A 27980-nucleotide genomic window follows, 5' to 3' on the forward strand; every position below is an offset into this window, starting at 1 on the left:
TCCTCGAAGCAGGTCTTTATGACCTCACGAAGCCGCACCCTCACCCCAGGTTCTGGGAACTCTGAGTCAGTCTGGTTGGGTCTCCTAGCAACTGGATGCAGGGGCCATGGCACTCTTAACACCTCAGGGAGTGAAAAGAGTCTTCCAACTTCAGGTGAAAAGGAAACGTGGCCTTAAAAGGACGTTTGCTCAGGCTGGTCTAGGGTGAGGTGTGTGTGAGAAGTGGCCCCTCCGCAGTGCCTCTTCAGACTGACACCTCGGACACCACCCCTTTTCCCGGCACACCACCTGGAGGCCTGCAATGGGTGTGCGCACTCTGGAATGCCTGGCCAAGGCCCACGAGCCCCTGGAGCTGGGGGCTGTCTTCAGAGCCTACAGTGAGGGCCCCTGAGGCCCAGAGCCCGCTGGAAAGAAGGAGGGAATGGTGTGCAGGCTGGCTCTGCGCCTGCCTCCACTCGAGGAGGGCCAGGGAGGTCCTTGGGGCTGGTCACAGAGGGTGGCACTTCTTACCAAGGAGCCTCAGGACCCTGTGAGTCCTCTGGGTTCATATGCCAAAGTGTGTAAGAAATGTGGTGGTGGGGTATTGCTTTAGGGCAGGGAAGGGACAGTTTTCCTTGGTGTCTCAGGACAATTTGAAGTCAAAAGGTATGGCAGGGAGTGATAAGGCCCAACCCACAGGGCCTGGACCTCTCAGTAAGCTCCTTCTAGAACAGGGCTGTCCACAGAGGGGGATCAGACCACTGCTGCAGACCTCAGGCAAGAGGGTCCCATGCCAGCTGTGTGCTCAGGACAGCTTCTGAGCCGCAGCTATGAGCTGATGGGCAGGCACCGGGCAAAGGATGCCCCTGGTGGAGTCTCTGCCCCTGCCCTGGGACATGGCTTTTGCCACCTTCTCTACATCTTCCAATCAGTTGTTTCATCAAACACCAACCTGCGGATGTGTGAGGGTTGTGGGAAGGACTGCCCAGGTCAGGCAGGAGAGTGGTGGTGGTGGACAGGAAGCCCTGGGACTGGGGCTTCCTCTGGCGCTGAGTCAGCCATCAGTGCCTCATCTACAGTCTCTGCCCAGCCAGAGCCTCCTCCCACCCCAGTGTTCATGGTTGCCACTCCATGCTGCACCATTTTTTACTCCCTCTCTCTTTAAGGCACTCGCTTCTTCTATATCTGGTGGTGATCTATAAGAACTTTCTAGAAAGGCTAGATAAATTCTCGAGTAAAATGGGTTCTTACCTAGAGATAGGAAGAAAAAAAAACAACACCCTGATCAATCTTTACCCCTTGGCCTGCCAGTGTGCCTGAGTTTTCATGAAGCAAGATACATTCTTTCTTGCCTCACTAAGCCTCTTGTCAGTCATTTGCACTTTAGTATAAATTTCACTATCAGATCAATAGTTCTAGGGCAGCTAAGGAAGAGTAGGCTCAAGGAATAGTCAAATTTTGTTTTAGAGAAGAGGAAGGAAGGACCGTAATTTAGGACTTGAAGCCTGCAGGAGGTTTGCACACTCAGAGCTGCCGTGGCTAGCGTGAGAACTCTCAGAGGGATGAGTAGTGCTAGAGAGAAGAGTACATCCCCAGAAAGGGGAGGGAAAGCTGTCCAGAAATGAGAGCATTGTTCTTGGTCACTCTTCAGAACAGTGGGGAGCCACGTGGGGTCTCAGGCGAGTTCTGTCCAGTAACCCTGATTCCTCAGTGTCACCCTCCACCCCTCTCATCATGCCTCACAGAAACCAGAAGGTCGGGAGCACCTACGGAGACTGCTGAACTGGGAAAAGTTCGACGAAGTGAGAGACTCCCGCAGAAGCATCCTGCTGGATACCCTCTACGAAAGCATCATCTTTGCCGTGGGCAAAGGCTTCCCATGGGTGGAGGTGGTCAAGGTGGTCAAGTTCACAGAAGAGATGCTCAAGGAAAGCAAAGGTATGGGGCATGCAGGGCGGAGTCGGAGGCTCGCAGGGGGAAGAGGGATGCACAGCTCCGCCCTGCAGTCCACGGTCCCAGGAGCCCTCTAAAGAGCTGGGAGCACCTTCCTTTTCCCCCTGGCATTTACCCGACTCACACGCACACCATCAGGGTCCCTGTCCAGGCTCTCTTGTAAGTGGAACAAACAAAATGTTCTGAGTTTTCACCAGTCTCCCTAGCTAAAAAGCTTGTACCACTCCTAGCTGTTCACACAGCAACCAGGGTGTTTGCTTCCCAGTCAGACATTGACATTTTAGTATGAATTTCATCATCAGATCAATATCTCAGGGGCAGCTAGATGAGAGTAGTCTCAGAGAGAAGTCAAATTTTTTTTAGGGAGGAGAGAGAAAGGATTGTAATTCAGAATTTTTGTTTTGTTTTGTTTTGTTTCTGCTTACCATAAATCAAACGTGTCACGCCTCTGCTTAAAACCTTTCATTGACTTCCCATTGCACTCCTAGAAGACTGTTGATTGTTCCCAGTATCAGGTTTTGTTCTGCTGAGTCTCGAGGGAATCTTATACAGGCATCAGTTTGCTGGCAGGGATGAGGACATAGCAGTCAGGTGCAGTGCATTTATTTATTTATTTATTTATTTATGACAGAGACAGAGAGAGGGACAGATAAGGACAGACAGACAGGAAGGGAGAGAGATGCGAAGCATCAATTCTTCATTGCGGCTCTTTTGTCTCCTTAGTTGTTCATTGATTGCTTTCTCATATGTGCCTTGATGGGGGGCGGGAAGCTACAGCAGAGCAAGGGACCACTTGCTCAAGCCAACAACCTTGGGCTTCAAGCCAGCGACCTTAGGCTCAAAGCCAGCAACCATGGGGTCATGTCTATGAGCCCAAGCTCAAGCCAGCAACCTCGAGTTTTCGAACCTGTGTCCTCTGCATCCCAATCCAATGCTCTATCCACTGTGCCCCCACCTGGTCAGGCCTAGTCAGGTCAGTTTATTGATGGAGCATCTATAGGTAGATTATGGCGGGAACCCTGCCCTATGCTGAGCTTCACAAGAAGAGAATGAGCCTCTCTCTCTGAGACTCTTGACACAGGGATGTTCTCACACCTGTCGACTTCTTGGGCTGTGAAATGCAGATTCATTTATTAAACAATATATGGAGCAGGTCTTCTATGGCCACCATCACAGTAATACTCAGCCAAGAATCATCAGTAGATATTTAAAACCAGTGGGAGAATACTTAATAAGAAATGGGATATTTTCATATTTCCTAAGAACCTCCCCACAACATCCTTACTGATCACAAGGGGGAAGGGAACACTTAGACAGGAGGGGAGCCTGGAAGACACCTCCTTAGTCAAATGATCCAAGTGGACATCATCAGTAAGAGGACATCAGTAAGAATCCTGTGCCATTTGGTAGGATGCAAAAGAAGCCAGCATCCTTCTGCCATGGTTCTAGCAAAGACTCAGAACCTGATCTGATCATGAGAAAACATCAAGTTAGGGGTGTAAACAGAGTCCCTCTCCTGTATGCTTTAAAAATACTAAGGTCCTGAGAGCCAAGGAAAGACAGAGGTAGTGTTCCTAACTGGGAGGCACTGAGGAGATGTGGCCACTAAATGGATCTGTTTGTTATAAAGGACATTAATGTGACAACTGGAGAAACTTGAACAAAGTTTGAGGATTAGATGTTAGTGATAAGTCACGGGTGACCTGATTCTGATGGCTGTCCTCGTGTTGGCAAATGCACGTGAAAAGACTCTAGGCTGATGGGACATTACTGGGTCACTTTAAATAGTTTGGGGAAATTTTTACACTATTTATTCCAGTTTCATTGCAATATAATTGAAATATTATGTTGTATTAGTTTAAAATGTACAACATAATGATTTGATACATGTATATATTAAAAAATGCCTAGTTATAATTTTTTTCTTATATTGGGAACTTTTTAGGTACACTCTCTTTGCTGCTTTCAAATACACAATACAGTATTGTTAACAATAGTCACCAGGCTGTATACTACATCCCCAGAAATTATTTATAACTCAAAGTTCATACCTTTAGACCAGCTGGACCCACTTCCCCAACCCTTACTCCCATCCCTGGCAACCATCAGTTTGTTTTTTGTTTCCATGTGTTCAGTTCTTTGTTTTTTGTTTGCTTGCTTGCTTGGTGGTTGGTTGGTTGGTTGGTTGGTTTAGGTGAGAGAAAGGGGAAAAAATGAGACACAATCTCACATGAACCCTGACTGGTGTTTACTCGGCAACCCCCATCTGGAGCCGATGCTCAAATCAACCAAGCTATTTTTAGTGCCTGAGGCTGAGGCTTGGACCAATCGAGCTAGCCTCAGTGCTTGGGGCTGACACTCAAACCAGTTTAGCCACTGGATGCAGGAGGAGAAGAGGGCGAGAAGGGGGAGAGGGAGGGAGAGAGAAGCTGATGGTAGCTTCTCATGTGTGCTTTGACCTGTGATCAGACCCAGGACATTTATATGCTCTATCCACTGAGCCAGCTAGCCAGGGTTGTGTTCATTTTTTAAATTCTACGTGTAAGTGAAATCATACAGTGTTTGCCTTTCTCTGTCCAATTTATTTCACTTAGCATAATGCCCTCAAGGTTCATCATGTTGCCACAAATGGTATGATTTCCTTCTCTTTTATGGATAAATAATATTCCTGTGTGTCTATGAATAATGATGCAGTGAACATCAGAGTACAGCTACCTCTTCAAATCAGTAATTTTATCTCCTTCAGTCATATATTAAAAAGTAGGATTTCTGGCCTGACCAGGTGACCACAGTTGCACAGTGGATAGAGTGCAGATGGTTGCGCAGTGGATAGAGTGTTGGACTGGGATGCAGAGGACCCAGGTTCGAGACCCCGAGGTTGCCAGCTTGAGCGCGAGCTCATCTGGTTTGAGCAAGGCTCACCAGCTTGAGCCCAAGGTTGCTGGCTCGAGCAAGGGGTCACTCCGTCTGCTATAGCCCCCGGTCAAGGCACATATGATAAATCAATCAATGAACAACTAAGGAACTGCAACAAAGAATTGATGTTTCTCATCTCTCTCCCTTCCTGTCTGTCTGTCCCTATCTGTCCCTTTCTCTGACTCTCTCTGTCTCTCCCACAAGAAAAAAAAAAAGTAGGATTTCCAGATCATATGATAGTTCTATTTTTAATTTTTGAGGAACCTCCATGCTGTTTGCCACAGTGGCTGCACCAGTTTACATCACACCAACAGTGCATGAGGGTCCCCTTTTCTCCAGTACTTGCTATCTCTAAGCTTTTTGGTAACAACCTAGCAGGTGTGACGTAATATCTCATTGTGGTTTTGCCTTGCATCTCCCTGATGATTAGCAATGTTAAGCCCCTTTTCCATATACTTGTTGGCCATTTGAATATCTCCTTTGGGAAAATGTAGATTTAGGTTTTTTGCCCATTTTTAATTGGATTATTTAAGTTTTTGCTAATGAGTTGTATTAGTCCCTTATGTATTTTGGATATTAACACTTTATTAGATATGCGGTTTGCCAGTATTTTCTCCCATTCTATAGGTTGCCTTTTTATTTTGTTGATCATTTATTTTGTTGTGAAGAAGCTTTTTATTATGATGTGTTCCACTTTTGCTGCTTGTGCTTTAGATGTCATATCCCCCAAAAAAGCATTGTCAAGACCAATGTCAAGGAGCTTCTCCTCTGTTTTCCTCTAGGATTTGTATGGCTTCAGGTTGTACTATTTTGTTGTTTGAGAGATAGAGAGAGACAGAGAGAGAGAGAGAAGGGGGAGAGAGAGAGGAAGGGGGAGAGAGAGAGGAAGGGGGAGAGAGAGAAAGATCAACTCATTGTTTCCCTTTGTTTCCATCGATTGCCTCTTCTATATGCCTTGACCATGGATTGAGCTAGCCACCCCAGGCTCAAGCTGGCGACCTTGTACTCAAGCCAGCAACCTTGAAATTGTGTTGGTGACCCAGGCTCAAGCCAGCAATCCCAGGATCAAGCCGGCAACCTCAGGTTTTGAATCAGTGACCTCAGTGTTCTGGACCAATGCTTTATCCACTGTGTCAGTGCAGGTCAGGCTTGTATTTTTTGAAAAATAGACTATTTTTTAGAGACTTATAGGTTCTCAATGAAATGGAGCAGAAGGTACAGAGATTTCCCACAGACATCTTACCTTCATACACACAGCTTCCCTATTTGTCAACATCCCCCTCCAAAGTGGCACATTTCTTACAATGGGTGAACCTACATTGACACATCATTGCCCAAAGTCCATAGTTTACATTAGGGTTCACTCCTGCTGTTGTAATTATGAGCTTTAACAAATGTATAATGATTTGTATCCACCATTAAAGTATCATACTGAGTAGTGTCAATGCCCTAGAAATCCTCTGTGCCTCCCCTAGTCACCTGTCCCCCTACCCAACCCCTGGCAACTACTGATCTTGTTACTGTCTCCATAGTTTTACCTTGTTCAGAATGTCACACAATAGGGGGCAGCCTTTTTATATTGGCCTTTTCCAATATAAAAGTAATACACGTATAAGTTTCCTTCATGTCTTTTCATGGCCTGAGAGCTCATTTCTTTTTAAAGGTGACTATTATTCTACTCTCTAGATGTACCATAGTTCATTCATTCACTTACCTACAAAGGACATCTTGGTTGCTTCCAAGGTTTGGCAATTTTGAATAATGCTCCAATAAATATCTGCATGCAAGGTTTTGTGTGAACATAAGTTTTCAACTTCTGTAAGTAAATACCAAGGAGTGTACTTGCTGGATCAAATGGTAAGCATATAGTTTTATAAGAAATCACCACCAGACTGTCTTCCAAAGTGCTGCATTGCCACCAGCAATGGACGAGAGTTCCTGTTGCTCCACATCAGTGATTTTCAACCTTTTTTGAGCCGCTGCACATTTTTTACATTTACAAAATCCTGGGGCACACCACCTACCAAAATGACACTCTAACACAGTACATATTATACATATAGTTAATAATATAGTTTCTAAATGTATTTATACTCAGTGTGAAACCTAGGCCTGTTTCGATTAACACAAAAGGGATATCCTGGCAGGAATGGTAGAAAGACACATACGAAGCTCTTCCTCAACAGTTCTCAGTCTCTCTCTGTTTTTAGTTTTTAATCACAGTCACGCTTGAGAAGCTCAGCTCACATAGATATGTGGTTGAAAACAGGAGCAATGTCAAAATAGCTTTGTTGGCCAGAATGGGGAACTCCTTGGCAACAGATAACCAAAAACTGTCCAAAGGAAGATCAGCAAACTTTAGCTTTAAAGTTAGATAACATTGTGATGCATTGTGATGCATTGTATATCACCCTCTGTGGGGCCTCTTTTAAAAAGAAAAAGGTCAAATATCTATATATACCATCAGGATAGACATAACCAGCTGAGGCTGAGGCTTCATCTAGTGGTGGCAACATTTACCTCCAGTCCTGACCAGGATTAGAAATCGGGACCATGGGGAGGAGTAGCAGCTTCAACTACTCGCTGTGGCCACACAATGACAAGTGTGCGGCAGCCCGAGCGGGGCCTTCCTGGGTGTGGATGAGAGGTGGCCTACTATTGGTTCATCACTAGTAGTCGGGATGGATTCTAGAAGGTGATTGGTCAGTGAGCGTTCCCTGTGCCTCCACTCTTCCTGTCACTGATAGCTGGAGGGATTGTGAGGGGAATGTTTATGTTCGGATGAAGGCAGCTGGTGGCAGGCTGTAGTTTGGGGACCCATGTTTAATTTCCCCACGGCACACCTGACCATGTCTCATGGCACACTAGTGTACCACGGCACACTGGTTGAAAAACACTGCTCTACATCCTCCTCAGCATTTGGTGCTGTTAGTGTTCTGGATTTTGGCCATTCTGATAGGTGTATAATAGTATCTCAATGTCTTAATTTGCACTTCTTTGGTGACATATGATGTAAAGCATCTTTTTATATGCTTATTTGTCATCTGTATATCTTCTTTGGGTTAAGTGTCTGTTAAGATCTTTACCCATTTTTCAATCAGTTTGTTTTCTTGTTGAACTTCAAGAGTTTTTTGTATACAGCAGTCCCACCTTGTTCACAGTTTTGCTCTCTGTAGATTCAGTTACCTGCATTTAACTGCAGTCTGAAAGTATTAAATGGAAAGTTCCAGAAATAAACAATTTTAGAGATTAGATTGCACTGAAGCTATTGGCATACTTAGTTATCACACCATTCTGAGTAGCCTGTGCACCATTCTGAGTAGTCTGATTAAATCTTGTGCCCTCCTGCTCTGTCCTTCTTGAGACATGAACCATACCTTTGTCCAGTATACCCACACTGTATATGCTCCCCTGTGTTGTTCGCTTAGTGGCTCTCTCTGACTGTGGTGGTATTGCAGTGCTTGTGTTCAAGTCATACTTACTGTATCTGATGTGTGGTGTCCCCAATGCACCCTAAGCTCACCCACCAGTTCTATCAGGAGCACCTCAATGAATCCTACCACTTTTTACCACCTTCGTCTACCACCCTTTCTAACCCATTTCTTGACCTTTCAAATCTTGTACTTCTGAACCCATTCACCAAACAATACAGTGATTCTTTTATAGAGACAAATAAAATTTTGTCACTTCTCCACTTTCAGCCATTCATTGTTCCCATCACACATCTTACATGCACTTGAACCAGACTCTTTTTATTTCTTTTTTTTTTTCTTCTTTTCCAAGTGAAAGGAGGGGAGATTGAAAGACAGACTCCCACATGCGCCCTAACAGAGATCCACCCAGCATCCCCATCAGGGGCTGATGCTCTGCCCATCTAGGGTCATGCTCACAACCAAGCTACTTTTAGCACCTGAGGGGGAGGATCCACAGTGCCATCCCCAGCTCCCGGGGCCAATGCACTCAAACCAATCAAGCCATGGCTGCAGAAGGGGAAGAGCGATAGATAAGGGGGAGGCAGAGGGGTGGAGAAGTAGATGGTCGCTTCTTGTGTGTGCCCTGACTGGGTATGAATCCAGGACATCTGCACATTGGGCCGATGCTCTACCACTGAGCCAACCAGCCAAGACCATTTTTTATTTCTTGTGCCCTTCCACTTCCTTATGCCCTCCCAGTGGTCCTGGTCTGAAGGCTTGAGCAATACACAGCATTGCTCATGGACTGGTTTCAGAGATCTTGAGAAACATCATCCCACCCCAGCCACCCCCCCAGTCCCTGCACCCCGGGGCCTTCCTGGCATCCCTCTGGGTCCCGCTCCTGCTGCTCACAGCAATGCATGGGTACCAGAGTTCAACTCCCTCGGTTGAGCTCTGCAGGTGGCTCATGGCCAGAACAAACACTGACTAGAGAGAAGAAGAATGTCAGCCCCAAGCAGGTGGGAACTCGGGTTCTTTCAAGTTTCCATCAGAGCCTTCCAGAAGCCAAACCCTTGAAAAACAGTGGGTGATGATGCAGACCCAAACTTCAAACTGGGGAGATTAGATCGCAATGGAGCTATTGGCATACCTAGTTATCACACACCCTGCCAACACAACCTGTCTGTGTCTCCTAGGCTTCTAAAACCTTAGATTTGGAAGAAAATGTAGTGATCAGAACGCTGACTTCTCTCTCTGCAGAGTCCAACCAGACAGTGAGGTTCTTCCAGCTTCTTGGGCACCACCAGAGCAACAGGGAGCTCCCCCTTCTGTGACAATTCATTCCCTGGTATACCATTTTTGAGATTAAGAAGTCCTTTTTTTATAGCTAGCTACATCTTCCTTTTATACCTTTTACTTTTTATATAATGTGACTATCATGTCTTTGCCTTTAGACTAGACATCCCCCTTGCCTTTTTTTTTTTTTTTCTGAAGCTGGAAACAGGGAGAGACAGTCAGACAGACTCCCGCATGCACTCGACCGGGATCCACCCGGCACGCCCACCAGGGGGCGACACTCTGCCCACCAGGGGGCGATGCTCTGCCCCTCCGGGAGGTCGCTCTGTTGTGACCAGAGCCACTCTAGTGCCTGGGGTAGAGGCCACAGAGCCATCCCCAGCGCCCGGGCAAACTTTGCTCCAATGGAGCCTCGGCCGCGGGAGGGGAAGAGAGACAGAGAGGAAGGGGAGGGGGAGGGGTGGAGAAGCAGATGGGCGCTTCTCCTGTGTGCCCTGGCAGGGAATCGAACCCGAGACTTCTGCACGCCAGGCCAATGCTCTACCACTGAGCCAACCGGCCAGGGCCTTATTATTCTTAATACAGTATTATTTCCATAGACCCCTTCACCACGTCTTCCCACCACTGCCCCCTTTCTTGCTGCCCTTCTCTGGGAACACTTGTGCCTTTCAGTATCGTTCTAAAAATATGGCATCCAGATCTAAACACAATACAACTTGCAATTTGATCAGCAACATGATCAGGGAGGAATCACCTCCCCTGTCGTGGTGATGATGTTGCTGTTAATATAGCCTACGGGTGCATTTACTTTATCAGCATCAAGGTCACACTGATTCATATTGGTCATGCGGTCCCATAAGGAAACCGTCTTTTTCGATCCTGCCCCCTGTGCAATGGCGACTTTGCGTGTACACACAGGACTTTACAATCATCCCCATTGGTTCCCTCTTGTCGATGTTGGCCCATCTTTTCCTTTCTCCTGGCATCTTTAAATTTTGAGCATTTAAAATTTTAAATTTCTCTTAGCTTTAAGTTATCTCAAAATGTGTGGAGCACTATTGGTACAAACAGGGAATAGAAAAGCTCTTGGGTGGGCTCCCCATACTTGGAATTCAACTCCTTGAAAATAGAAGCCATAGAGAAACTCAGCATCCAAAGGGAAGATTCAAATCCTAATTAAATCCCCTACTGGTTGTGAGGCCCTGAGTAAGTCACAACACCTCTGAACCTCTGACTACACATCTCTGTGTGGGAAATACGAGAGCACCCACTCTTGAGGATTGTTTTAAAGATTAAATAAGGTTATGCAGGTAAAGCCCATAGTATGGGGCTTGGCGTTCAGTAAATACTCAGTGAGCGCTAGCTCTGCTCTGTGGGAGGGAGCCACAGGGACCAGACTTCTGCCTTGCATCCTCTCTGAGCACCTGCATGCATGCTCATGGTCCTCCTGCCTGTGATGGCTGTTGTTCACCCTTCTCAAACCCTGTTTCCCTCAGGCCATCCGAGAGTTTAAAGCCGTTCAAACTAAACTCCTCCCCCAAAGACCTATAAGTGGACAGAAAAAAGGGCTGACTAAGGGAGGCCTGAGCCCCTGAAGAGGCTGTCTATCCCCTCTTTATATTTGTTTTCTCCATCTATCTTCTCAGTGCTGAATAATGCATGTGGTGCACAGTAGGTGTTGCACGAAGAAATGAATGAATGGATGGATTATTGATGCTCATGGAGACAATATGTTCTGTTTTCAGAGAGGAGGGTTGGTTGCTTGCCTCCTCCCAGGGTTACTTCATTGAGGGCTGAGTGCCCAGGTGATGTTAGAAGCAGCACAACGGAGTGATTAGACACCAAAACTCTACAATCAGAAGATCTGGTTTCCAATCCCACCTCCATCACTTATTACTGTGTAATCTTGAAAACATTACCTCTCTGAGCCTTCATTTCCTCATCTCTAAAATGAAGGCAATAATAATTCTAACTCCTAGGAGAGTTAGCAGGATTAAATGAGACAGGGTACACCAAATGTATTTCAGAGTGACAGGCACAGAGTAAGTGCTTGGCAAGCGTTAGCTGCATGTGTCCATCGTGCATGGAGTTGCCGCGGGATGCACAGCAGCTGCTGGTGGTCCAGGACTAGGAGTTACTGCATGCTGCCCCTCAGGGGGCTTGCTGTCTGTGCCATTTCTCATCTTCCCCTCACCCTGCAAACAAGACTGAGGTTGGGTGCAAATCAGGGAACAGCAGAATGGAGGTCCAGGCACACTCTAGCCTGGCCCCACACATGTGACCCACCCTCAGGTATACATGTTAGGAGGCATCCTTGGCCAAGACATCTGTTCACTGCTCTCATTAGGGATCCAAGCATTCAAAGGCAGGAAGTGTGAAGATGGCAGGTCAGGTCCCTCCCATCCTACAATCCTACATCCCCCCCCCCCGCCCTCCTCCTGGGCACATGCTCCACCTATCACACAGGTCATGGGGTCCCGCTGGCTGACCAGCTCACATTTAAGTTGCTATTTCAGTTAAAATCCACACAGATCTGTCATGATTCTCAGAAGGTAGCTTCTCCAAGTGTGTGTGTGTGTGTGTGTGTGTGTGTGTGTGTGTGTTAATCTGGGGCTAAAGATGGTTGAGCTCTGCTTGCATAGTAGATAACAAATTTGGCAGACAGCATTTAAGGAGACTCATGTTTGCACAACAATGAATCAGAGCTCTGCCAGGACAGCCAACAGCTCTGCTTATCTCTCCCCTCAATCGCTCAATCGAGCCTCAGGACCAGGAGGGAAAGGGTGGCTCATTATTCAAAAGCATAAGCTGATTCTACATCCTGGCAAATGGCTCACTAGGACATTCTGGTCTCAACCCCAGGCCAGAAGAATGAGTTCTTTTATCACACCTTCTCTGCCAGCCTCCCGGAAGCCCTGGGTAGATCCCTTCATGAAGTCACCAGGCACAGCACAGAGGGACAGAGGCTGCCAGCTCTGTCCTAGTGGGAGGAAGTTGCAGGATATGGGCAGATTTTGCATACCTTGCCAAGACCAGAAATGGAGAGAGATGTTGGGGCATATGAGGCCTCCTCCTCCACTTGGGGGAGCTGCAGAGAGTTAGGGTACACTTCCTTTCTGTGATTGGCACATTGCAACAGGGGACGGTAAAAGGAGAAACAGCCTCCCCTGCCCCAGACTTCACTCAGCAGGGCGTTGAAGGCTGGGATGTGCAAGCCAACACAGACACTTGCCTGAGACCCATGACTGCTGCTCATCCACAGAGCCTTCTGTACCAACCATCACTGTGGTCACTTTGTAGTTTCTGCCTCTTGTCATCATCTGTATCTGGTGAGCACTGGCCTCTCTCTGATGCTCCACCTGGACATCTGGGCTAGGAAGACACCCTTTCTTACTGTCAGGGAGTGGGTCTTGCTGATCAGTCAGTGGAGGTACACGGTGGCCAGGTGCGTGCCTGGTGAAGTGTGTCACAGCACCGGTATCTGCAGCCCACCTACGCCACTCCTGATTCTCCAGGAAATATCATCCAGGCAACCTTAGGATGGAAGGCAACCACCCCATCCATCCCCGACAGCCTGGGGCTGGCAGGAAGCAATTACTCCCCCTAACCTCCCCTGCACAAACCCTTCCTCCCAACATGCTCATGGCCATGCCCAGGGTCTATCTGCCAGTCCCTAAATACCCCACCCCACATAGGAGAGCCTCTGGTGATTCAAGACCAGCAGGGAGCAGGAGCACCTTCCCAGCATAAGCCCGATGTCCCTCACACTAAACCCAGAGGAGGGACCTTTGGAGGCAGGTTCTTTGTTGATGGGCAGAAGACGTGTCCATAGAGATCACTGACTGATATCTTGGGAGAACATTTCTTGGGGCAAATGAGAAACTATCATTTCAGAGATCACCTCCCTGAGTGAATTAGCCTTCTCAGGCTGCCCTACAAAGTACACAAACTGGGCAGTTTCAACCATAGAAATGTATTGTCTCACAGTTCTGGAGGCTGGAAGTCCAAGATCAAGGTGTCAGCAGGATTGGTTTCTTCTGAGACCTCCTTCCTTGGTTTGTAGACAGCCATCATCACGCTACTCACCTCACATGATCTTCCCTCTGTGTGTGTCTGTGTCTTAATCTCCTGTTCTTACAAGGACACCAGTCCTATCAGATTACGGTTTACCCACATGACTTCATGTAACCCGAATCACCTCTTTAAAGATCCTATCTCTGAGTACAGTCACATTTTGAGGGTCCTGAGTGTTAGAACTTCAACATATAAATTGGCATGGGGTAGGGGGACATCATATGAATTCAGCCTATAGCACTGAGTGGAGTCTTAGCTCACTAGGAGAGACTGTTCCATTTAGGCCAGTGATAAAGACTGTGCCATAGAAATCTTCCCGAACATTCCCTGAGGAACTATGCCTCCAGCAGAGAGGGAAACAACAAAACCTGGCATTTTCACACATGGCATCATCAGTAATCTTCACTGAGACCCTGCATCATAAGAGTTATTTTAAAAATGAAGGAACTGAGGCCCAGAGTGTTTAAGTAACTTAGCCCAGGCTGCATCTCCAGTAGTGAAGTTGGGATTTGAACCCAAGTCTGCCTGAGGGCAGAGCACAAGCCCCACCATGCAACCTTCCATCTTGAGCAGAGGCATCTGAACACCGGGCACGAGAGGGCCTGAGGAGCACGGAGCCGGGAGGGCCGCAGGCACTGCAGTGCAGGGAGAGCTGAGAACCCGGAGGAACCAGGGGCAGCCCCGGGGGCTGGGGTCCTACCTGAGTCACCTGGAGTTACTCACAGGGGCCTGGGACCCTGGCCCCCAGTGGGATGGCTCCAATGTGGTGGGTGGCGCAGGACCAGTTGAGAGGGTGAGCTGGGTCTAAAGGTGCCACCAGTGTGTGGGTAGATGATACTGGTGCCGTGAGACCAGACCCCTGGCCCTTTAGAGTGACCCCATGCCCTACTTTTAATTTCTTATGTTCTTCCTCAGTCTGCTGGACATGCTTGGTGGTCCTGAACGGCCCTCATATCAAAGGGGTGAGGGACAGATATGAAATGCCCTGTCCCTGACCTGGTGGGATGACTTGGTTGTTTTCATCGCAGGGATGATGACAACAAGGTTGGTGACAGAGATTTACAAGCAGGTCTCCCCTCACCAACCCTCAGACAGCTGAGAGGTCAGCCAGGAGGACACACAGTGCCCAGATGTGGCTTTGAAGAACTGTTAGCTTCACAGAAGACACCATAGCTTCTTAGAGTCAAAAGAGACCCAACAGGTCACCTGATCCAAGCCTCATCACCACCACACACACATCATTCAGGGACTCTCTCTCCAACTAAATGCTTCCTCACTACTCAAAACAAGAGGCATTCTATAGAAAAGTGTTTGCTTCTAGAAAGTTATTCCTGCTGCTGAACTGAATTCTGTCTCTTTGAGCCTTCTGCCTAATGGCACCTGCCCTCTCAACCCCCAGGTCTGCGTAAGCCTGCTCTACTCACACCGCCATTCTCCAGCAAGCATTGCCAGAGCACTGTGCTCGGGGACAGAGAAGAAAAAACATTCGCTCAGCAGCCATGACACGCTAAGCTCTCTTCACAGATCAGCTCATTTACTGTTCACATCAATCGTGGTGGCTGGGTACTGTTCTCATTTCACGATGATGAAGCTGAGGTTCAGAGAGGTTAGGTAACTTGTAAATCATCACACAGTAAAAAGCAGAACCAGCTTTAACCCTGAGACCTTTTGCTCCCAGAGTCTGTTCTTCCTGCCAAACTTCTTTAGCCTTGAGCACACTGACTTTCTGAGGAATGGGAGCATGGAACAGTGAGTAGTGCATTTGCTAAACAGACAGAGTAGGGAGACCACCGCAGGCAAAGAGAAGAGCTTGAACAAAAGCCCTTGACGGTCTTTAAAATACGTGGCCCTGTGTTTACCCTTTGAGCCCCAGGTAAGTGGACAGAGAAGAATTCTTTTAAAAGACAACATTCTCTCTAATCCAAAAAAGAAAACAAAAAACATAGTGAACAGGAAAATAGAGTAGCAGTTCCTCAATAAATTAAACATAGAAGTGCCATATGAGCCATTCCACTTCGGGGTGTACACCCAAAAGAACCGAAGGCAGAGACTTGAACAGATACTTGTCCATCAACATTCACAGCAGCATTATTCACAACAGCCAAAAGGTGGAAACAACCCAAATGCCCATCGATGGATGAATGGATAAACAAAATGTGGTACATCTACACTGTGGAATATCATAAAGCCTTATATAAAAAAAGGGGGTGTCCTGATGCATGCTACAACATGGGTGACCCTTGAAGATACTCTGTTAGGTAAAAAGAATCCATTCACAGAAGGACAAATCCTGTAGATTCCACTTACATGAGGCACCTAGAAGGTTCAAAGGTATAGAGTCAGAAGTAGAATGGTGGTTGCCAGGGACTGGGAGTGGGGGTGGGGAGTTCATCCTTAACTGCCATGGAGTTTCAGTTCTGCAATATGAAAATCATCCCCGAGCTGGCTGGTGGTGACAGCCGTACAACAGTGAAAATGTACGTGATGCCTTCGGACTGTACATTTCAAAATGGTTAAGATGGTCAAGTTTGTGTTATGTCTGTTTTACTGCAATGAACATGAAATTAAAATTAAAAAGCCCCAGTGGAAAAAGTATAGTTCTGTGTGTTCCCTATCTCTTCTGTTCGCTCCTCAAAACTACTTCAGCAGCTGTGGTTACGCTCGCCTTGGGTTTGGGGAACCTGGGTTTGAGTCTTGATTTTCTGCAAGTTCTCTAAGCTTCAGTTTCCTCTTCTGTTAAATGATAGCAATTTACCTATTTCGTTGCTTGATTATAAACAATTAAATAAATTGACAGATAATTAAAGTGCTAAAAAACTGTACAGTAGTATACCAGGGAAGATGGGTGGCATTACTTACTGAGAGCTTAGCACTGGGCAGCACCACATGTCCCAAATTTTCTGGAACCCAGAAAATTTTCAGCAGCCCAGACACCTTGGGACAGGCAGGAGCCACAGGAGGTGGAGAGCTCTCTGGCTCTCAGCCCAGATTCCTGCTTGTCCCTGGGGCCAGGGGTCAGCAGGGTAGCCACAGAGCAGACTTCCCAGAGCAGAACCCAATCCGCTTCTCCTGACCTAGCTGCTCCCTCCCCTGGGCAGGCAAGGCCTCAGCTCCCCCTTCTGAGACACTTCTGACCTGCCAGGAAGCCCCAGGGCCAGGGGGCAATGATGAAAATCAAAACCAGTCTCTTCCCCACATGCAAGTGGCAGCAGGTCTCAGACCACCAACTCCTGGGCTGGAGCTCGGGTCCTGACTGTCACAACGAGCCTTAGGCAAGTCCTTTCCTTTCCCTGAGCCTCAGTTTCCCATCTGTAGAATGAAACGTCTAGACCAGCTCAATAGTTGCCAAACTATGCTCTTTGGTCCCAAGAGACTATTCAAAGCAAATAAATTTGAGAAGCATTATATATGCTGAACATTTTCTGGCCATTTACTGAGCATATTAGCATATTAAGGACTCTATTTAATTTCTCTTAATCCAATATACAGGGGTCCTTAGGTTACGACAGTCTTGACATACGAAGTTTCGAGTTTACAACCCTCACTCCCATAAAAACTTAACAAAGGTTGAGACGTGAGTATTTCAGCTTACGCCATTAGTGCCGTATTTATGGGCTACGTGGGCGAGCTAGTTTGGTTGCGCGTGGCGGAAGAATACGCAGTACAGTGTACAGTACAGTGTATTTATGTCCTTTTCCTTTTCCTGCGGCTCAGCTGTGTTTTTGTGTTCTAGATTATGATTTCAAAACTGTGTTAGGATAGGTAAGTGACTTAGGCTAGGGTGTGTTTTGATTTACACCAAAATTCGGGTTACATCGTCGTAGGAACAAAACTGTGTCATAACCATAGGACCCCCCTGTATTTTCAAGGCTTCTGGCCATGGAGCATTCACTCCTACATAATCACTACCTGTGACAGACTATCGTTTGGAAAACTGTGACAGAGAGGATGGGGGCTTCTCCCAGTATCCACCTCCAAAGGTCTGCAATGAGAGCCCAAAGCCACTTGGAGCTGGATGGCTGAAAGGGACCTCCCTGGTCAGGCCCCAGTCTGAATACTGGCCCTGCCACTCACCCGTAGTGGGCCCTTGAGTAAACTCCCTGACCTTTCTGAGCCTCGGATTCTTCCTCAGAAAATATCAGGATGGTGCTGACACCTGCCTCACAGAGCCGGGAATGGCTGGGTGGGGCCTGAGGTGACCCAGGACATGAGGGGCACAGTGGGAGCTCCTCACAGGACAGTCCTCTGCTACCTCAAGGAAAGCACTCCCTGTCCTCTGAGCTGTCACTGTCCTGGCATCCCAGAGTGCCAGAGTTCAGCAGGACCTTGCCCAGAGCAGAAAGATGGGCAGGGAGCAGCATTTGGGACACAGGATGGGGGTGGCGGTGTGGGCCCTGTGCTTTCGCTCACTTCCCGCCATCAGGGGTCAGCCCTGGGCTGCGCTCAGGGACTTGGAAAGCTAAGCCAGCCAGGCTGCAGCCTGACTTGGTTCCTCCCCTGGGAGTCAAGGCGGAGACAACCAAACTGGTTTGTCAGGGGGCACCAGAGGCACCTGGATCCTCACGCCCACCCTGAAGGAGCAGCCCCACCAGGACGTGGCCCGTCTCCCTACTCCTGCCCAGTCCTGACCCCCACGTGAGGGGCAGTGGGAGGATGCCCAGAGCACCTGGTCCAAGCCCAGTGCCTTTTCGCCTTGATTCTGGAGCATCTGGTGTTGTCATCCCACCCCCACGCTCTCCTGCTCACTGCTCTCCTCCACTCCTGTGCCCTTGTCTCCGGGCAGGTGCTGGCCTCCAGGGGCTTGGGGACCATCTTCAGGAAGTTCCCAGCAGCCAATGCAAATGAAGGCCACTCCCTGTTATTGAAGAGCCACTGGCAGGTACAGATCTGTCTCCCTGGCAGCCAGAGGCTGCTCCCTGAGACTTAATCCTCTGCTCTCTCTGAGTCATCAGGACTTCTCAACCTGCGGCAAACGGAGAGCAGTCTGGGGGCCAGGAAAGCGTGTCTCATGAGCCAGCTTGGGTGTCTTGGGACTGAAAGTTAGAAATCGTCCCAGAGGCTCCTTCCCTGTTGACCTGGGACAAGGTCCCCACTATTTTTTGTGACCCGTAGCTGAGGCCATAGCTCATGCCCATAGCAGCTAGCGTCTCTACCAGGATGGCAGGTGGCTGTGAGCACGTGCACACACTGGGGGCTCTTGGCACTGCTGGGTCTGTAGACTTCTCAGTTCAAACCAGAGCTGCGTGAATGGCTGCCGAGAGAACAGAGAATTCTATGGGCTGGCCTTGGTGATGGGGCTATCATGTGGAGGATCCTGTGAGCCAGCCCCACGAGCTGCCACCGAGGGGTAGGGCGCCTTCCTAAGGAGCCCAGAGGGGCAGTGATTCACCTCACAAAGTTGGTCCACACTCACTTCCACACAGGCCTGGACTTCCACACAGGCCAGCTTTGATGATCAAACCGATGACCTCACCCCACCCCCTGTCCCTGCTCTCTGAGAAGCCTGTACTGTTCCTCCCTGCCTTCCTCTAGGTGCCACCACCAGCCCTCAGAAATATCCATCTCACCTCTCACTTCTTCTTTTTTTTTTTTTTTTTTTTTTTGGTATTTTTCTGAAGCTGGAAATGGGGAGAGACAGCCAGAGAGACTCCCACATGTGCCCGACCGGGATCCACCCGGCACGCCCACCAGGGGGCGATGCTCTGCCGCGACCAGAGCCACTCTAGCGCCTGGGGCAGAGGCCAAGGAGCCATCCCCAGTGCCCGGGCCATCTTTGCTCCAATGGAGCCTTGGCTGCGGGAGGGGAAGAGAGAGACAGAGAGGAAGGAGGGGGGGGGTGGAGAAGCAAATGGGCGCTTCTCCTATGTGCCCTGGCCGGGAATCGAACCCAGTTTCCCCGCACGCCAGGCCAACGCTCTACCGCTGAGCCAACCGGCCAGGGCCTCATCTCTCACTTCTTAACACTTGTGAGAGGCTCTGCAGCTCTCGACCAACCGGTGCCGAGCTCACTTTCCTGCAGCTCTTAATTTGATGATTCTCTCTGTTCACATCTCCCCAGAAACTAAGTGCATGCAAAATTCTGGCTGCAATTCCTAGGGGTCCCAGAGGGTCTTGAAGCCCATCCTTGGATGTCCTTGGATTTAATGAATTTTGGCTTCTGTCATGAAGTGTAGCTCTTTCTTGTGCCTTATGCATGTTTGCCTTTTGCAAACTGAAGACCTCAAGCCCTGTGTCGCTCAGCCCAGTCCCCGGGGCTCCAGCTTTTGCCTCCCAGGAGCTCTGCACTATGCGGGTCTATGCACACAGCCACTCAGCACAGGGGGTCCTCGGGTTACTACAGTCTCGACTTAACAACGTTTCAAGTTTACGATGCTTACTCCCATAAAAACTTTTAAAAAGTTGAAACATGGGTATCCTGCTTACGGACTACATGGGTAAACTTGTTCGGTGGCGCACAGCGGAAGGACATGCAGTAACGCAGCCTATGAGTGAACAGTTGGCGTCTGTCAGTACGCTTACCTACGCCAGTTTGAACTGTTAAAAGTGCAAGTGTTCTGTTTGTGTTAGGCTAGGGTATGTTTCAACTTACACCAAAATTCGGGTTATATCATTGTCATAGGAACGGAACTGTGTCGTAACCTGAGGACCCCCTGTACTCCACTTGCCTTTAGTCTTTATTCCTTCTGTCATTTCTGCCAAACTCTTCCTGTTTCTGGGCCCCGGCGTCCTCTCTGCAGGAAGGCTTCCCTGGCCTCCAGCCACGGAGATAAGAGCGCCTCCCCTACCTGGCCTTATGGTGCTTCCCCTCCCTCCTCTTTGTACTTGGGTGCCCAGTTTTGCTCTGGACACCAATTTGCATGTTGCCTTTAGAGAAGTCCTCAACCCTTGTTCTGTAATCATACAATGTACATGAGCACCATAAAAAGAAAAGAGAAACTCTATATTGTCATTTTTAACCCCTCTCTCCAAAAATAAAAAACAACCAAAAAACAACAAAATAAAACAAAATGCCCACTAAATATGAATAGCACAAAGCTTACACATGTGCAGGAAGGGACCCAGCAATCATGTCACAGGTGAGGGAACCTGGGTCTTGAGGGCAGACACCACGTGTCAGGGTCACTCAGCAGAACAGGGCATTAGGGACCTTTGGCACCATCCTTCTGCAGTTGGTCATTTGATGACTCAGTGGACCCTGTGTGTCAATGTCTGAGTTCTTTTGGCTCAACCTGGCTCATCGGTCAAAGTTAGGAGGCAGCAACGCCCAAGCCAGCCCCATCTGGTGTGTGCATGCATGTGTGTGTGCTTGTGTGGGTGGGGCAGTGCTCTGTATTTTTAGAAAGCTCCAGGCAATTCTGGAGCATAGGGTTCCTACTGACCCTGGGCCCTTTCCCACCACCAACTTGCTACACAGGTTTAGGGTTGAAAAGGTCCCGGGGATCAGCAACCTGGCTGGCTGATTTCCCAGAACAAGGCCAAGGAATTCAGAGATCGCTGACCCATTGCCACTGGGTGTCTGTGACACAGATGAGAGAATGCAGGAAGAAATGAGAAAACGGGGAATAAGTGCATTGCACACTGTAGCTTATGCCAAAGCAGCATCCCAACCTTTTACTGTGGTTGTTGTTATTGTTTTCTTTAGGAGTTACTTTTAAAAAATATTTGTGTGTGTGTATGTGTGTGTGTGTGTGTGTTTTCCCAACTTTATTGAGGTATCGACAAATACTTTGTCAATTGTCAATAATTCACAAATATTCTATTTTGATATACACTGTGAAATGATGACCACTATCAAGCTAATTAACATATCCATCATGTAGTTATCACTTTTATTTGTAGTAAGAACATTTTTATCCATCGATTTAAGAGAGAGAGAGAGAGAGAGAGAAGAAGGAGAGAGAAAGAGAGAGAGAGAAGCATTGTTCCACTTAGTTGTTCATTCATTGATTGGTCTCGTACATGCCCTGACAGGGGATCAAACCATTGACTTCAGGGTACCAGGATGACACTCTATCCATTGAGCCACCCAGCCAGAGCCTATAGTGAGAACATTTAAGATCTACTCTTAACAAATTTCAAGTACTCAGAATAGTATTGCTAGCTATCGGCACTATGCTATAGAGTTGATCTCCAGTACCTGTTCTTCCTGCGTAACTGGATCATTGTCCTCCCTGACCAGCCAACATCTCTCCATCCCCCACCCCCAGCCCTTGGCAACCATCACTCTATTCTCTGCTTCTATGAGTTCCACTTTCCTTTTTAATTTTTTTATTTATTCATTTTAGAGAGGAAAGAAGGGGGGGAGAGAGAGAGAGAGAGGGCAGGGCGGGAAGAGCAGGAAGCATCAACTCCCATATGTGCCTTGACCAGACAAGTCCCAGGTTTCAAACCAGTGACCTCAGCGTTCCAGGTCAATGCTTTATCCACTGTGCCACCACGGGTCAGGCTTCTTCTTTTTTTAAATTTTTAAATTATTTATTTATTCATTTTAGAGAGGAAGGAGGGAGCAGGAAGCATCAACTCCCACAGAGTTCCACTTTCTAAGATGTCATGTCTAACTGAGGTCATGCAGTATTTGTCTTTCTCTGTCTTATTTTAATGAGCATAATGTCTTCCAGGTCCATCCATGTTGCAGCATGACAGGATGGCCTTATTTTTTAAGGCTAAATAACATTCCAGTGTGTGTGTGTAAAAAATCTTGGCTAGTATAAATAATGCTGCAATCAACATGGGAATGTGGATATCTCTTCAAGAGCCTGATTTAATTCTTTGGATTTATATAGTCAAAAGTGGGATTGCTGGATCATATTGAGGAGCTGTTTTAGACCTTTATTTCCAATTGCCCACCCCACCAAGTTGTAATACCATAGTCTGTGTATCTGATTACATACTGTAGGTGTACAGTATCTGCTTAATACAAAGCTTACCCTTTGTATTTGATTCAGAGCTAAAGAAGACTAAATAAAAAATTTAAGTCAAAAAATAAAAGCTATCAACCTCTAACTTAACATTGTAACTATACTTTCTGAATAATATTTAATGTAATTTATCTATTTACCTAAATTGTAATTATTAAATTGCATTGCAAAGCAGCAATTTACATAAATGCATAATGATAACAGCAATGCAATCAAAGCTGTCATTTTTTTCTATCATTCAAAGTTGTTATTTTTTCTAGTAAAACAATTGATACAATTAATTTCTTAAAAATTCTTTTCAGTAAACTTAACTTTTAACTTCTGCCTGATACGGAGCAGGTGGGGTGACCTGAGAGAACTCTGAGGGGAAGTGGCACTCCTGGGGCGAGGAGTGGGTGCTGTGCAGGAAGGGTGTCCCAGGCCAACGCCGTGTCCCGGGAGTGGGTGGGCAGCACAGAGGTCAGAGGGAAGAGATAAATGACTGAATACCGTGAGAGTCAAAGTGTGAGGGATGCCAGTGGCACCGCCCGCAGAGCTGGTCTTTTCATTCTGGTATAAACAGAATTTGCTTGACTCTGTGACACAAATTCTTGGCCAGGTATAACTTAGTTGGACCCTCGCCAGTTGTCTCAGCAGTAGAGCATCAGCCCAGCCCGGCATGTGCAAGTCCCACGTTCGATTCCTAGTCAAGGCACACAGGAGAAGTGAACATCTGCTTCTCCACCCCCTCCTTCTCTCCCTCTCCCTTCCCACTCTCTCTCTCTCTCTTCCCCTCTCACAGCCATGGTTTGGTTGAAGCAAGTTGGCCCCAAGCTCTGAGGATGGTTCCATGGCCTCACCTCAAGGTGCTAAAATAGCTCAGTTGCAGAGCAACTGAGCAACAGCCCAGATGAGCAGAGCATTGCCCCATAGGGGGCTTGCTGGATGGATCCTGGTCAGGGCACATGCAGGAGTCTATCTCTCTGTCTTCCTGCTTTTCACTTAAGAAAAAATTAAAAACTTAGTTGGTTAGAATGTTGTCCCCATATGCCAGGGTTGTAGGTTTGATCCCTGGTCAGGTACATACAAGAATCAACCAATGAATTTATAAATAAGTGGAATAACAAATTGATGTTTCTTCTTTCCCTCTTTCTCTAAAAAAAAATTAATAAATTTGAGATGTCTCTCCAATCATCTCATGCTCCACTCTATCAGACTCCCTTTTTTACATCCTCCTCTCCTTCTCAAAGGGTTTGAAGTGGAAACAATAGAAAAGGCTCTAAAACAAGAGTTAAAAGTTAAAATAACACTAAAGAGATGGAATAATCACATAAGGGGAAAAATGGGATAAATATACGCTATTACATAAAGTTGGCTTTGAGCTTCCAAGAATCCAAGGTAAAAAGGGAAATATGATACACCCTATAGCTTTCAAAAGCTAATAAACTGTCATACAAAATAGCAGGTAGGGCTCTGGCCCATTGGCTCAGTGGGTAGAGTGTCAGCCTGGTGTGCATGCAGCTGTCCCAGGTTCGATTCCTGGTCAGAGCACAAATGAGAAGCAACCATCTGATTTTCTCCCCCTCCTTCTCCCCCTTCTCGTCCTCTTTCCCTCTAGAAACCAGTAGCTGGATTGGTTTGAGCCAACCCTGGGTGCTGAGGATGGCTCAGTTGATTCCCCAGATGGGGTTTTCCAGGCGGATCCCGGTCAGGGCCAATGCAAGAGTCTGTCTCACTACCCTTCTCTCACTTAAAAAAAAAAAAGGCAGTAGAGCCTGTATTGATCAGCCATTAATGCAGCTGTGCCCCACCTCGCACTCCAGGCCCTGCCACTCTTTGCCCACAGGCTGCTCCATCACTGAAGCTGTGGTGATTCTAAGAAACAAGCTCAGAGATTACCAGGGGCAGTTCAACACCACCCATCTGCTGGCCCTTTGCGACTACCTCCACAACACCTTTATCCACCACTACAAACTCTACCAATACGTCCTGGGCCAGGACCAGGAAGTCAACCTGACCGTAGCCCACCTGGAGGTATGTGCCCCGCCCCAGCCCCTCCCGCTGGCTGAGGGCAAGGACAGGGAGCTGTGGAAGCATGAGCAGCAGGTGGCTGAGCTCAATCTGGCTGAAGTGCAGAAGCGCGCCAACGTGCTGCTCCTGAAGGAGACGCTGCAGCTGGAGCTGGAGCACATGCTACAGAAGATGTTCTCCCAAGAGCCTGCGCAGCAGAGCCGAGTTCTGAAGAGAGAGGTAAGGCGGTGCCCGCAAGGTGGGAGGCTGCTCACCTGCTGTGAGCAAACACCTGTTCCCACCAAGAGAATGTCCAGGCTGGAGTCAGGTGCACAGACAAGACTCCAATTGTCTGCACACATGGGAGGGAGCAGAAAAGGATAGCGAGTCACTGACCATCTGCCACAGGCTTTGTATGCACATTCACAAAACATCCCTATAATAAGGTGTAATTCATGCCTCCATTTTCGTGATGAGAAAACTGAGGCTCAGAGGATTTCACCAACTCGTCCAAGGTCACTAAGCTAGCATGTGGTAGAGTTTAGATTAGGACTGAGGCCTGTCTGACTCCAAAGTCCAGCTTCTTTCCGCTGTACCATCAAACAGTGATTGATTCCACCAAGAAAGACCCCCCAGCCCTGGCCGGTTGGCTCAGCGGTAGAGCGTCGGCCTAGCGTGCGGAGGACCCGGGTTCAATTCCTGGCCAGGGCACATAGGAGAAGCGCCCATTTGCTTCTCCACCCCTCCGCCGCGCTTTCCTCTCTGTCTCTCTCTTCCCCTCCCGCAGCCAAGGCTCCATTGGAGCAAAGATGGCCCGGGCGCTGGGCATGGCTCTGTGGCCTCTGCCTCAGGCGCTAGAGTGGCTCTGGTCGCAATATGGCGACGCCCAGGATGGGCAGAGCATCGCCCCCTGGGGGGCAGAGCACCGCCCCTGGTGGGCGTGCCGGGTGGATCCCGGTTGGGCGCATGCGGGAGTCTGTCTGACTGTCTCTCCCTGTTTCCAGCTTCAGAAAAATGAAAAAAAATAAAATAAAAAAAAAAAAAAAGAAAGAAAGACCCCCCCAGGCTCTGAACCACACGGGGTCCCTCGGTGCCCTTTGCCTGCTTGCAGCAAGGCCTGAGTGGGGGATGATGAAGAAAGGGCCCTGGGCCACAGTTCAGGGCAGGCGATGTGACCAGATGGACAAAGGAGTGTGGCTAGTTGGTACAGGGAGGACCTAGAAGAGTCTGGTGTTTGGATCTAAGAAATTGGGCTGCCCTCTTCATAGGTCTAAAGAGCCCATCTTCAATGACCAGCTCTTCAATAAGTGGTGACTAGCTTGGCCCCAGGGAAGCCAACTTCTTGCAGACCTGGCAGAGTAGAAACTTGTTCTTTAACTATACATAAGCACCGATATTATCATTGTTACATCATCTCTGAACACAGAGATATGACGTGCATGTAAGCACATATGGGAGGGGGGGGACTGGGTGTGGTGTTGGGAGTCACAGGGTCTGTGTGTTCCAAAAGGGTTTTGGTTTCTGAATTGTCAGCCAAAGAGCAAGTGGCTACTGCTCACAAAAATTAGGGGATATTTCAAAATGAATATGAAGCGATAAAAAAAGAGAAGCATTTGATCTTTTTTTATTAAACATCAGAACATCAGAAAAGCAAATAACAAGTCAAAGAAAGTTGTTCAATTAGGCAAATGAGATGCAAAACCAACTTTTATTTCATTGGTGAAAATGCACTCTACAAAAAAGGCTGAAAGTACTGGAGCATCTGCACATTTCCTGATCCCCTAATTTTTGTGAGCAGTATATATAAAACAGTGGGGGGGGGGGAATCTCTAAAGAACAATTGACACAACAGAATGAATGATACTCTTCTAAGGTCAAGTGTCCCAGCTGAATAGCACATCAGGCTGCTACATAATCCTGGTGCATTAACACCTCCAACAGGGACCAACAGACCCCAAGCGACAGCCTCCTTCCACCCTCTTCCAGGGACCTTGCTCTAGAGGATGTGGGCAAGGCCTGGGGTAGAAGGGGGTCCTTCCTGTCGAGCTCTTGCCCCCAACACATACACAGCTGTTTCTCCCTGCTCCTCCCAGCTCCCCTGTGGGCCTCCATCACTTTGCTGCTATTCCCTGCCTGGTGGATTGTGGCTACGCTACCTTTTGCTGTGTGTCCCTGATGGTGTGAACATCAGCTGGGAACACTCAATGCCATAAAATAAACATGGTGCATCCTCTTGGAGCACAACCCTTCCAAAGATTTAGGGAAAGAACATTATTTTTATATTTAAAAAAACAATCAAGGTGACATTTTGAGGCAAATGTAAGATTTTGCATGGTATTTTAAGTTAAAATATGAGAGCTCAAAGAACTGTCTTCTAGGCAACTGACTACTCCACCTATGTCCCCCACACCCTTGGGCCACGTGTCAACTCGCCTCTGCTGTGGGACTGCTTGAGCAGAGAACTGGGAGAAACAGCGACACAGTCCATGTCTCCATGATCCTGATTTACATGACAGAGAGGGTCTCCTGTTTAACGTGGAAGTTGGTGGGTGGCTGATGGGGGGACATACCCACTCTCTTAAGAGATTTCCCATCCCCTACAAAGAAGCTATTAGAACTTCGAGATGTGAGAATGAGATGAGGTCAGGAGGAAAACAAAGGAGACTGATACCCAAATGGAGCTTGCATTGACCTAAAAGGAAAGGAGGGGATATGACACTGGCCTGTGGTCCCAGAACAATGTTAGCAATAAATGACATACTCAGACAGCGTGATCACCAAAATAGGCCTGAAGGGGGGGGGAGCAAAAGAGAGCTGTAGACACAGGAGAGGCCATGGGACAGGAGGTCTGGTTATAGTTAGAGGACCATAGCCATGGCCAACTCAGAGCTGGTTGGGAGGAAGATGAGACACCTCATTCTCCTCCCACACTCAGACCTCTTGCCAGAACCTCCTCCTCCCACTGATGGAACTCCACCGGAAGCCAAACAAAGGTCAAGGTAGCTGCTTGATGCTGCCTTCATAAGTCAGCCTCCCAGGGCCCAGCAAAGGGTGGAGAAGGGTAGAGAGGAGGTCTGGAGGGAATAATGGGAGATCCTAGCACCCAGTGGAAGGGGAGAATTGGATCCTGTTGACGATCTCTGTCTGCAGATGGCTTTAACCCTCCCCTGAGCCCTGTCCCCCAGCTGTGTTCCATTTCTTCCAGGAGTTAGAAAATCTCATCAATGAGGCCATCCACATCCAGATCGAATGCCTGAAGGAGCTGCTGCAGTATGAGATACAGATAACTTTCGATATCTTGGACCTGAAACTTCAGAAGAAGACTTTAAATCTCAATGCTCCTGTCCCTTTCCCACTCTCAATCACTGGTCAGCCAGGCCAAGACGAAACTCTGAAGTTCAACAAAGCAAAAAAAGGAAAGAAAGCAAAAGGCAAAAAGTAG

The 27980-nt window shown here is 47.9% G+C and overlaps 1 protein-coding gene across 1 annotated transcript; it reads left to right on the forward strand.

The window, feature by feature from the left end:
• The first annotated feature begins 106 nt into the window (after positions 1–106).
• C1H8orf74 (chromosome 1 C8orf74 homolog) lies at positions 107–27980 on the forward strand. The gene is made up of 4 exons (XM_066253415.1): positions 107–154; positions 1725–1917; positions 24375–24778; positions 27744–27980. The coding sequence occupies exons 1-4, from the start codon at positions 107–109 to the stop codon at positions 27978–27980; spliced, it is 882 nt and encodes a 293-aa protein (XP_066109512.1).

The sequence above is a fragment of the Saccopteryx bilineata genome, chromosome 1, assembly GCF_036850765.1.
Source record: "Saccopteryx bilineata isolate mSacBil1 chromosome 1, mSacBil1_pri_phased_curated, whole genome shotgun sequence".
NCBI classification, from domain to species: Eukaryota; Metazoa; Chordata; class Mammalia; order Chiroptera; family Emballonuridae; genus Saccopteryx; species Saccopteryx bilineata.

What these genes read in the sequence shown, in the direction of transcription:
- C1H8orf74 (XM_066253415.1), top strand. Translation starts at nt 107, where the DNA reads ATGGCACTCTTAACACCTCAGGGAGTGAAAAGAGTCTTCCAACTTCAG. An exon ending in AAAGAGTCTTCCAACTTCAG is followed by an intron (nt 155 to 1,724) that starts GTGAAAAGGAAA and finishes CATGCCTCACAG; the next exon opens with AAACCAGAAGGTCGGGAGCA. An exon ending in GATGCTCAAGGAAAGCAAAG is followed by an intron (nt 1,918 to 24,374) that starts GTATGGGGCATG and finishes CTTTGCCCACAG; the next exon opens with GCTGCTCCATCACTGAAGCT.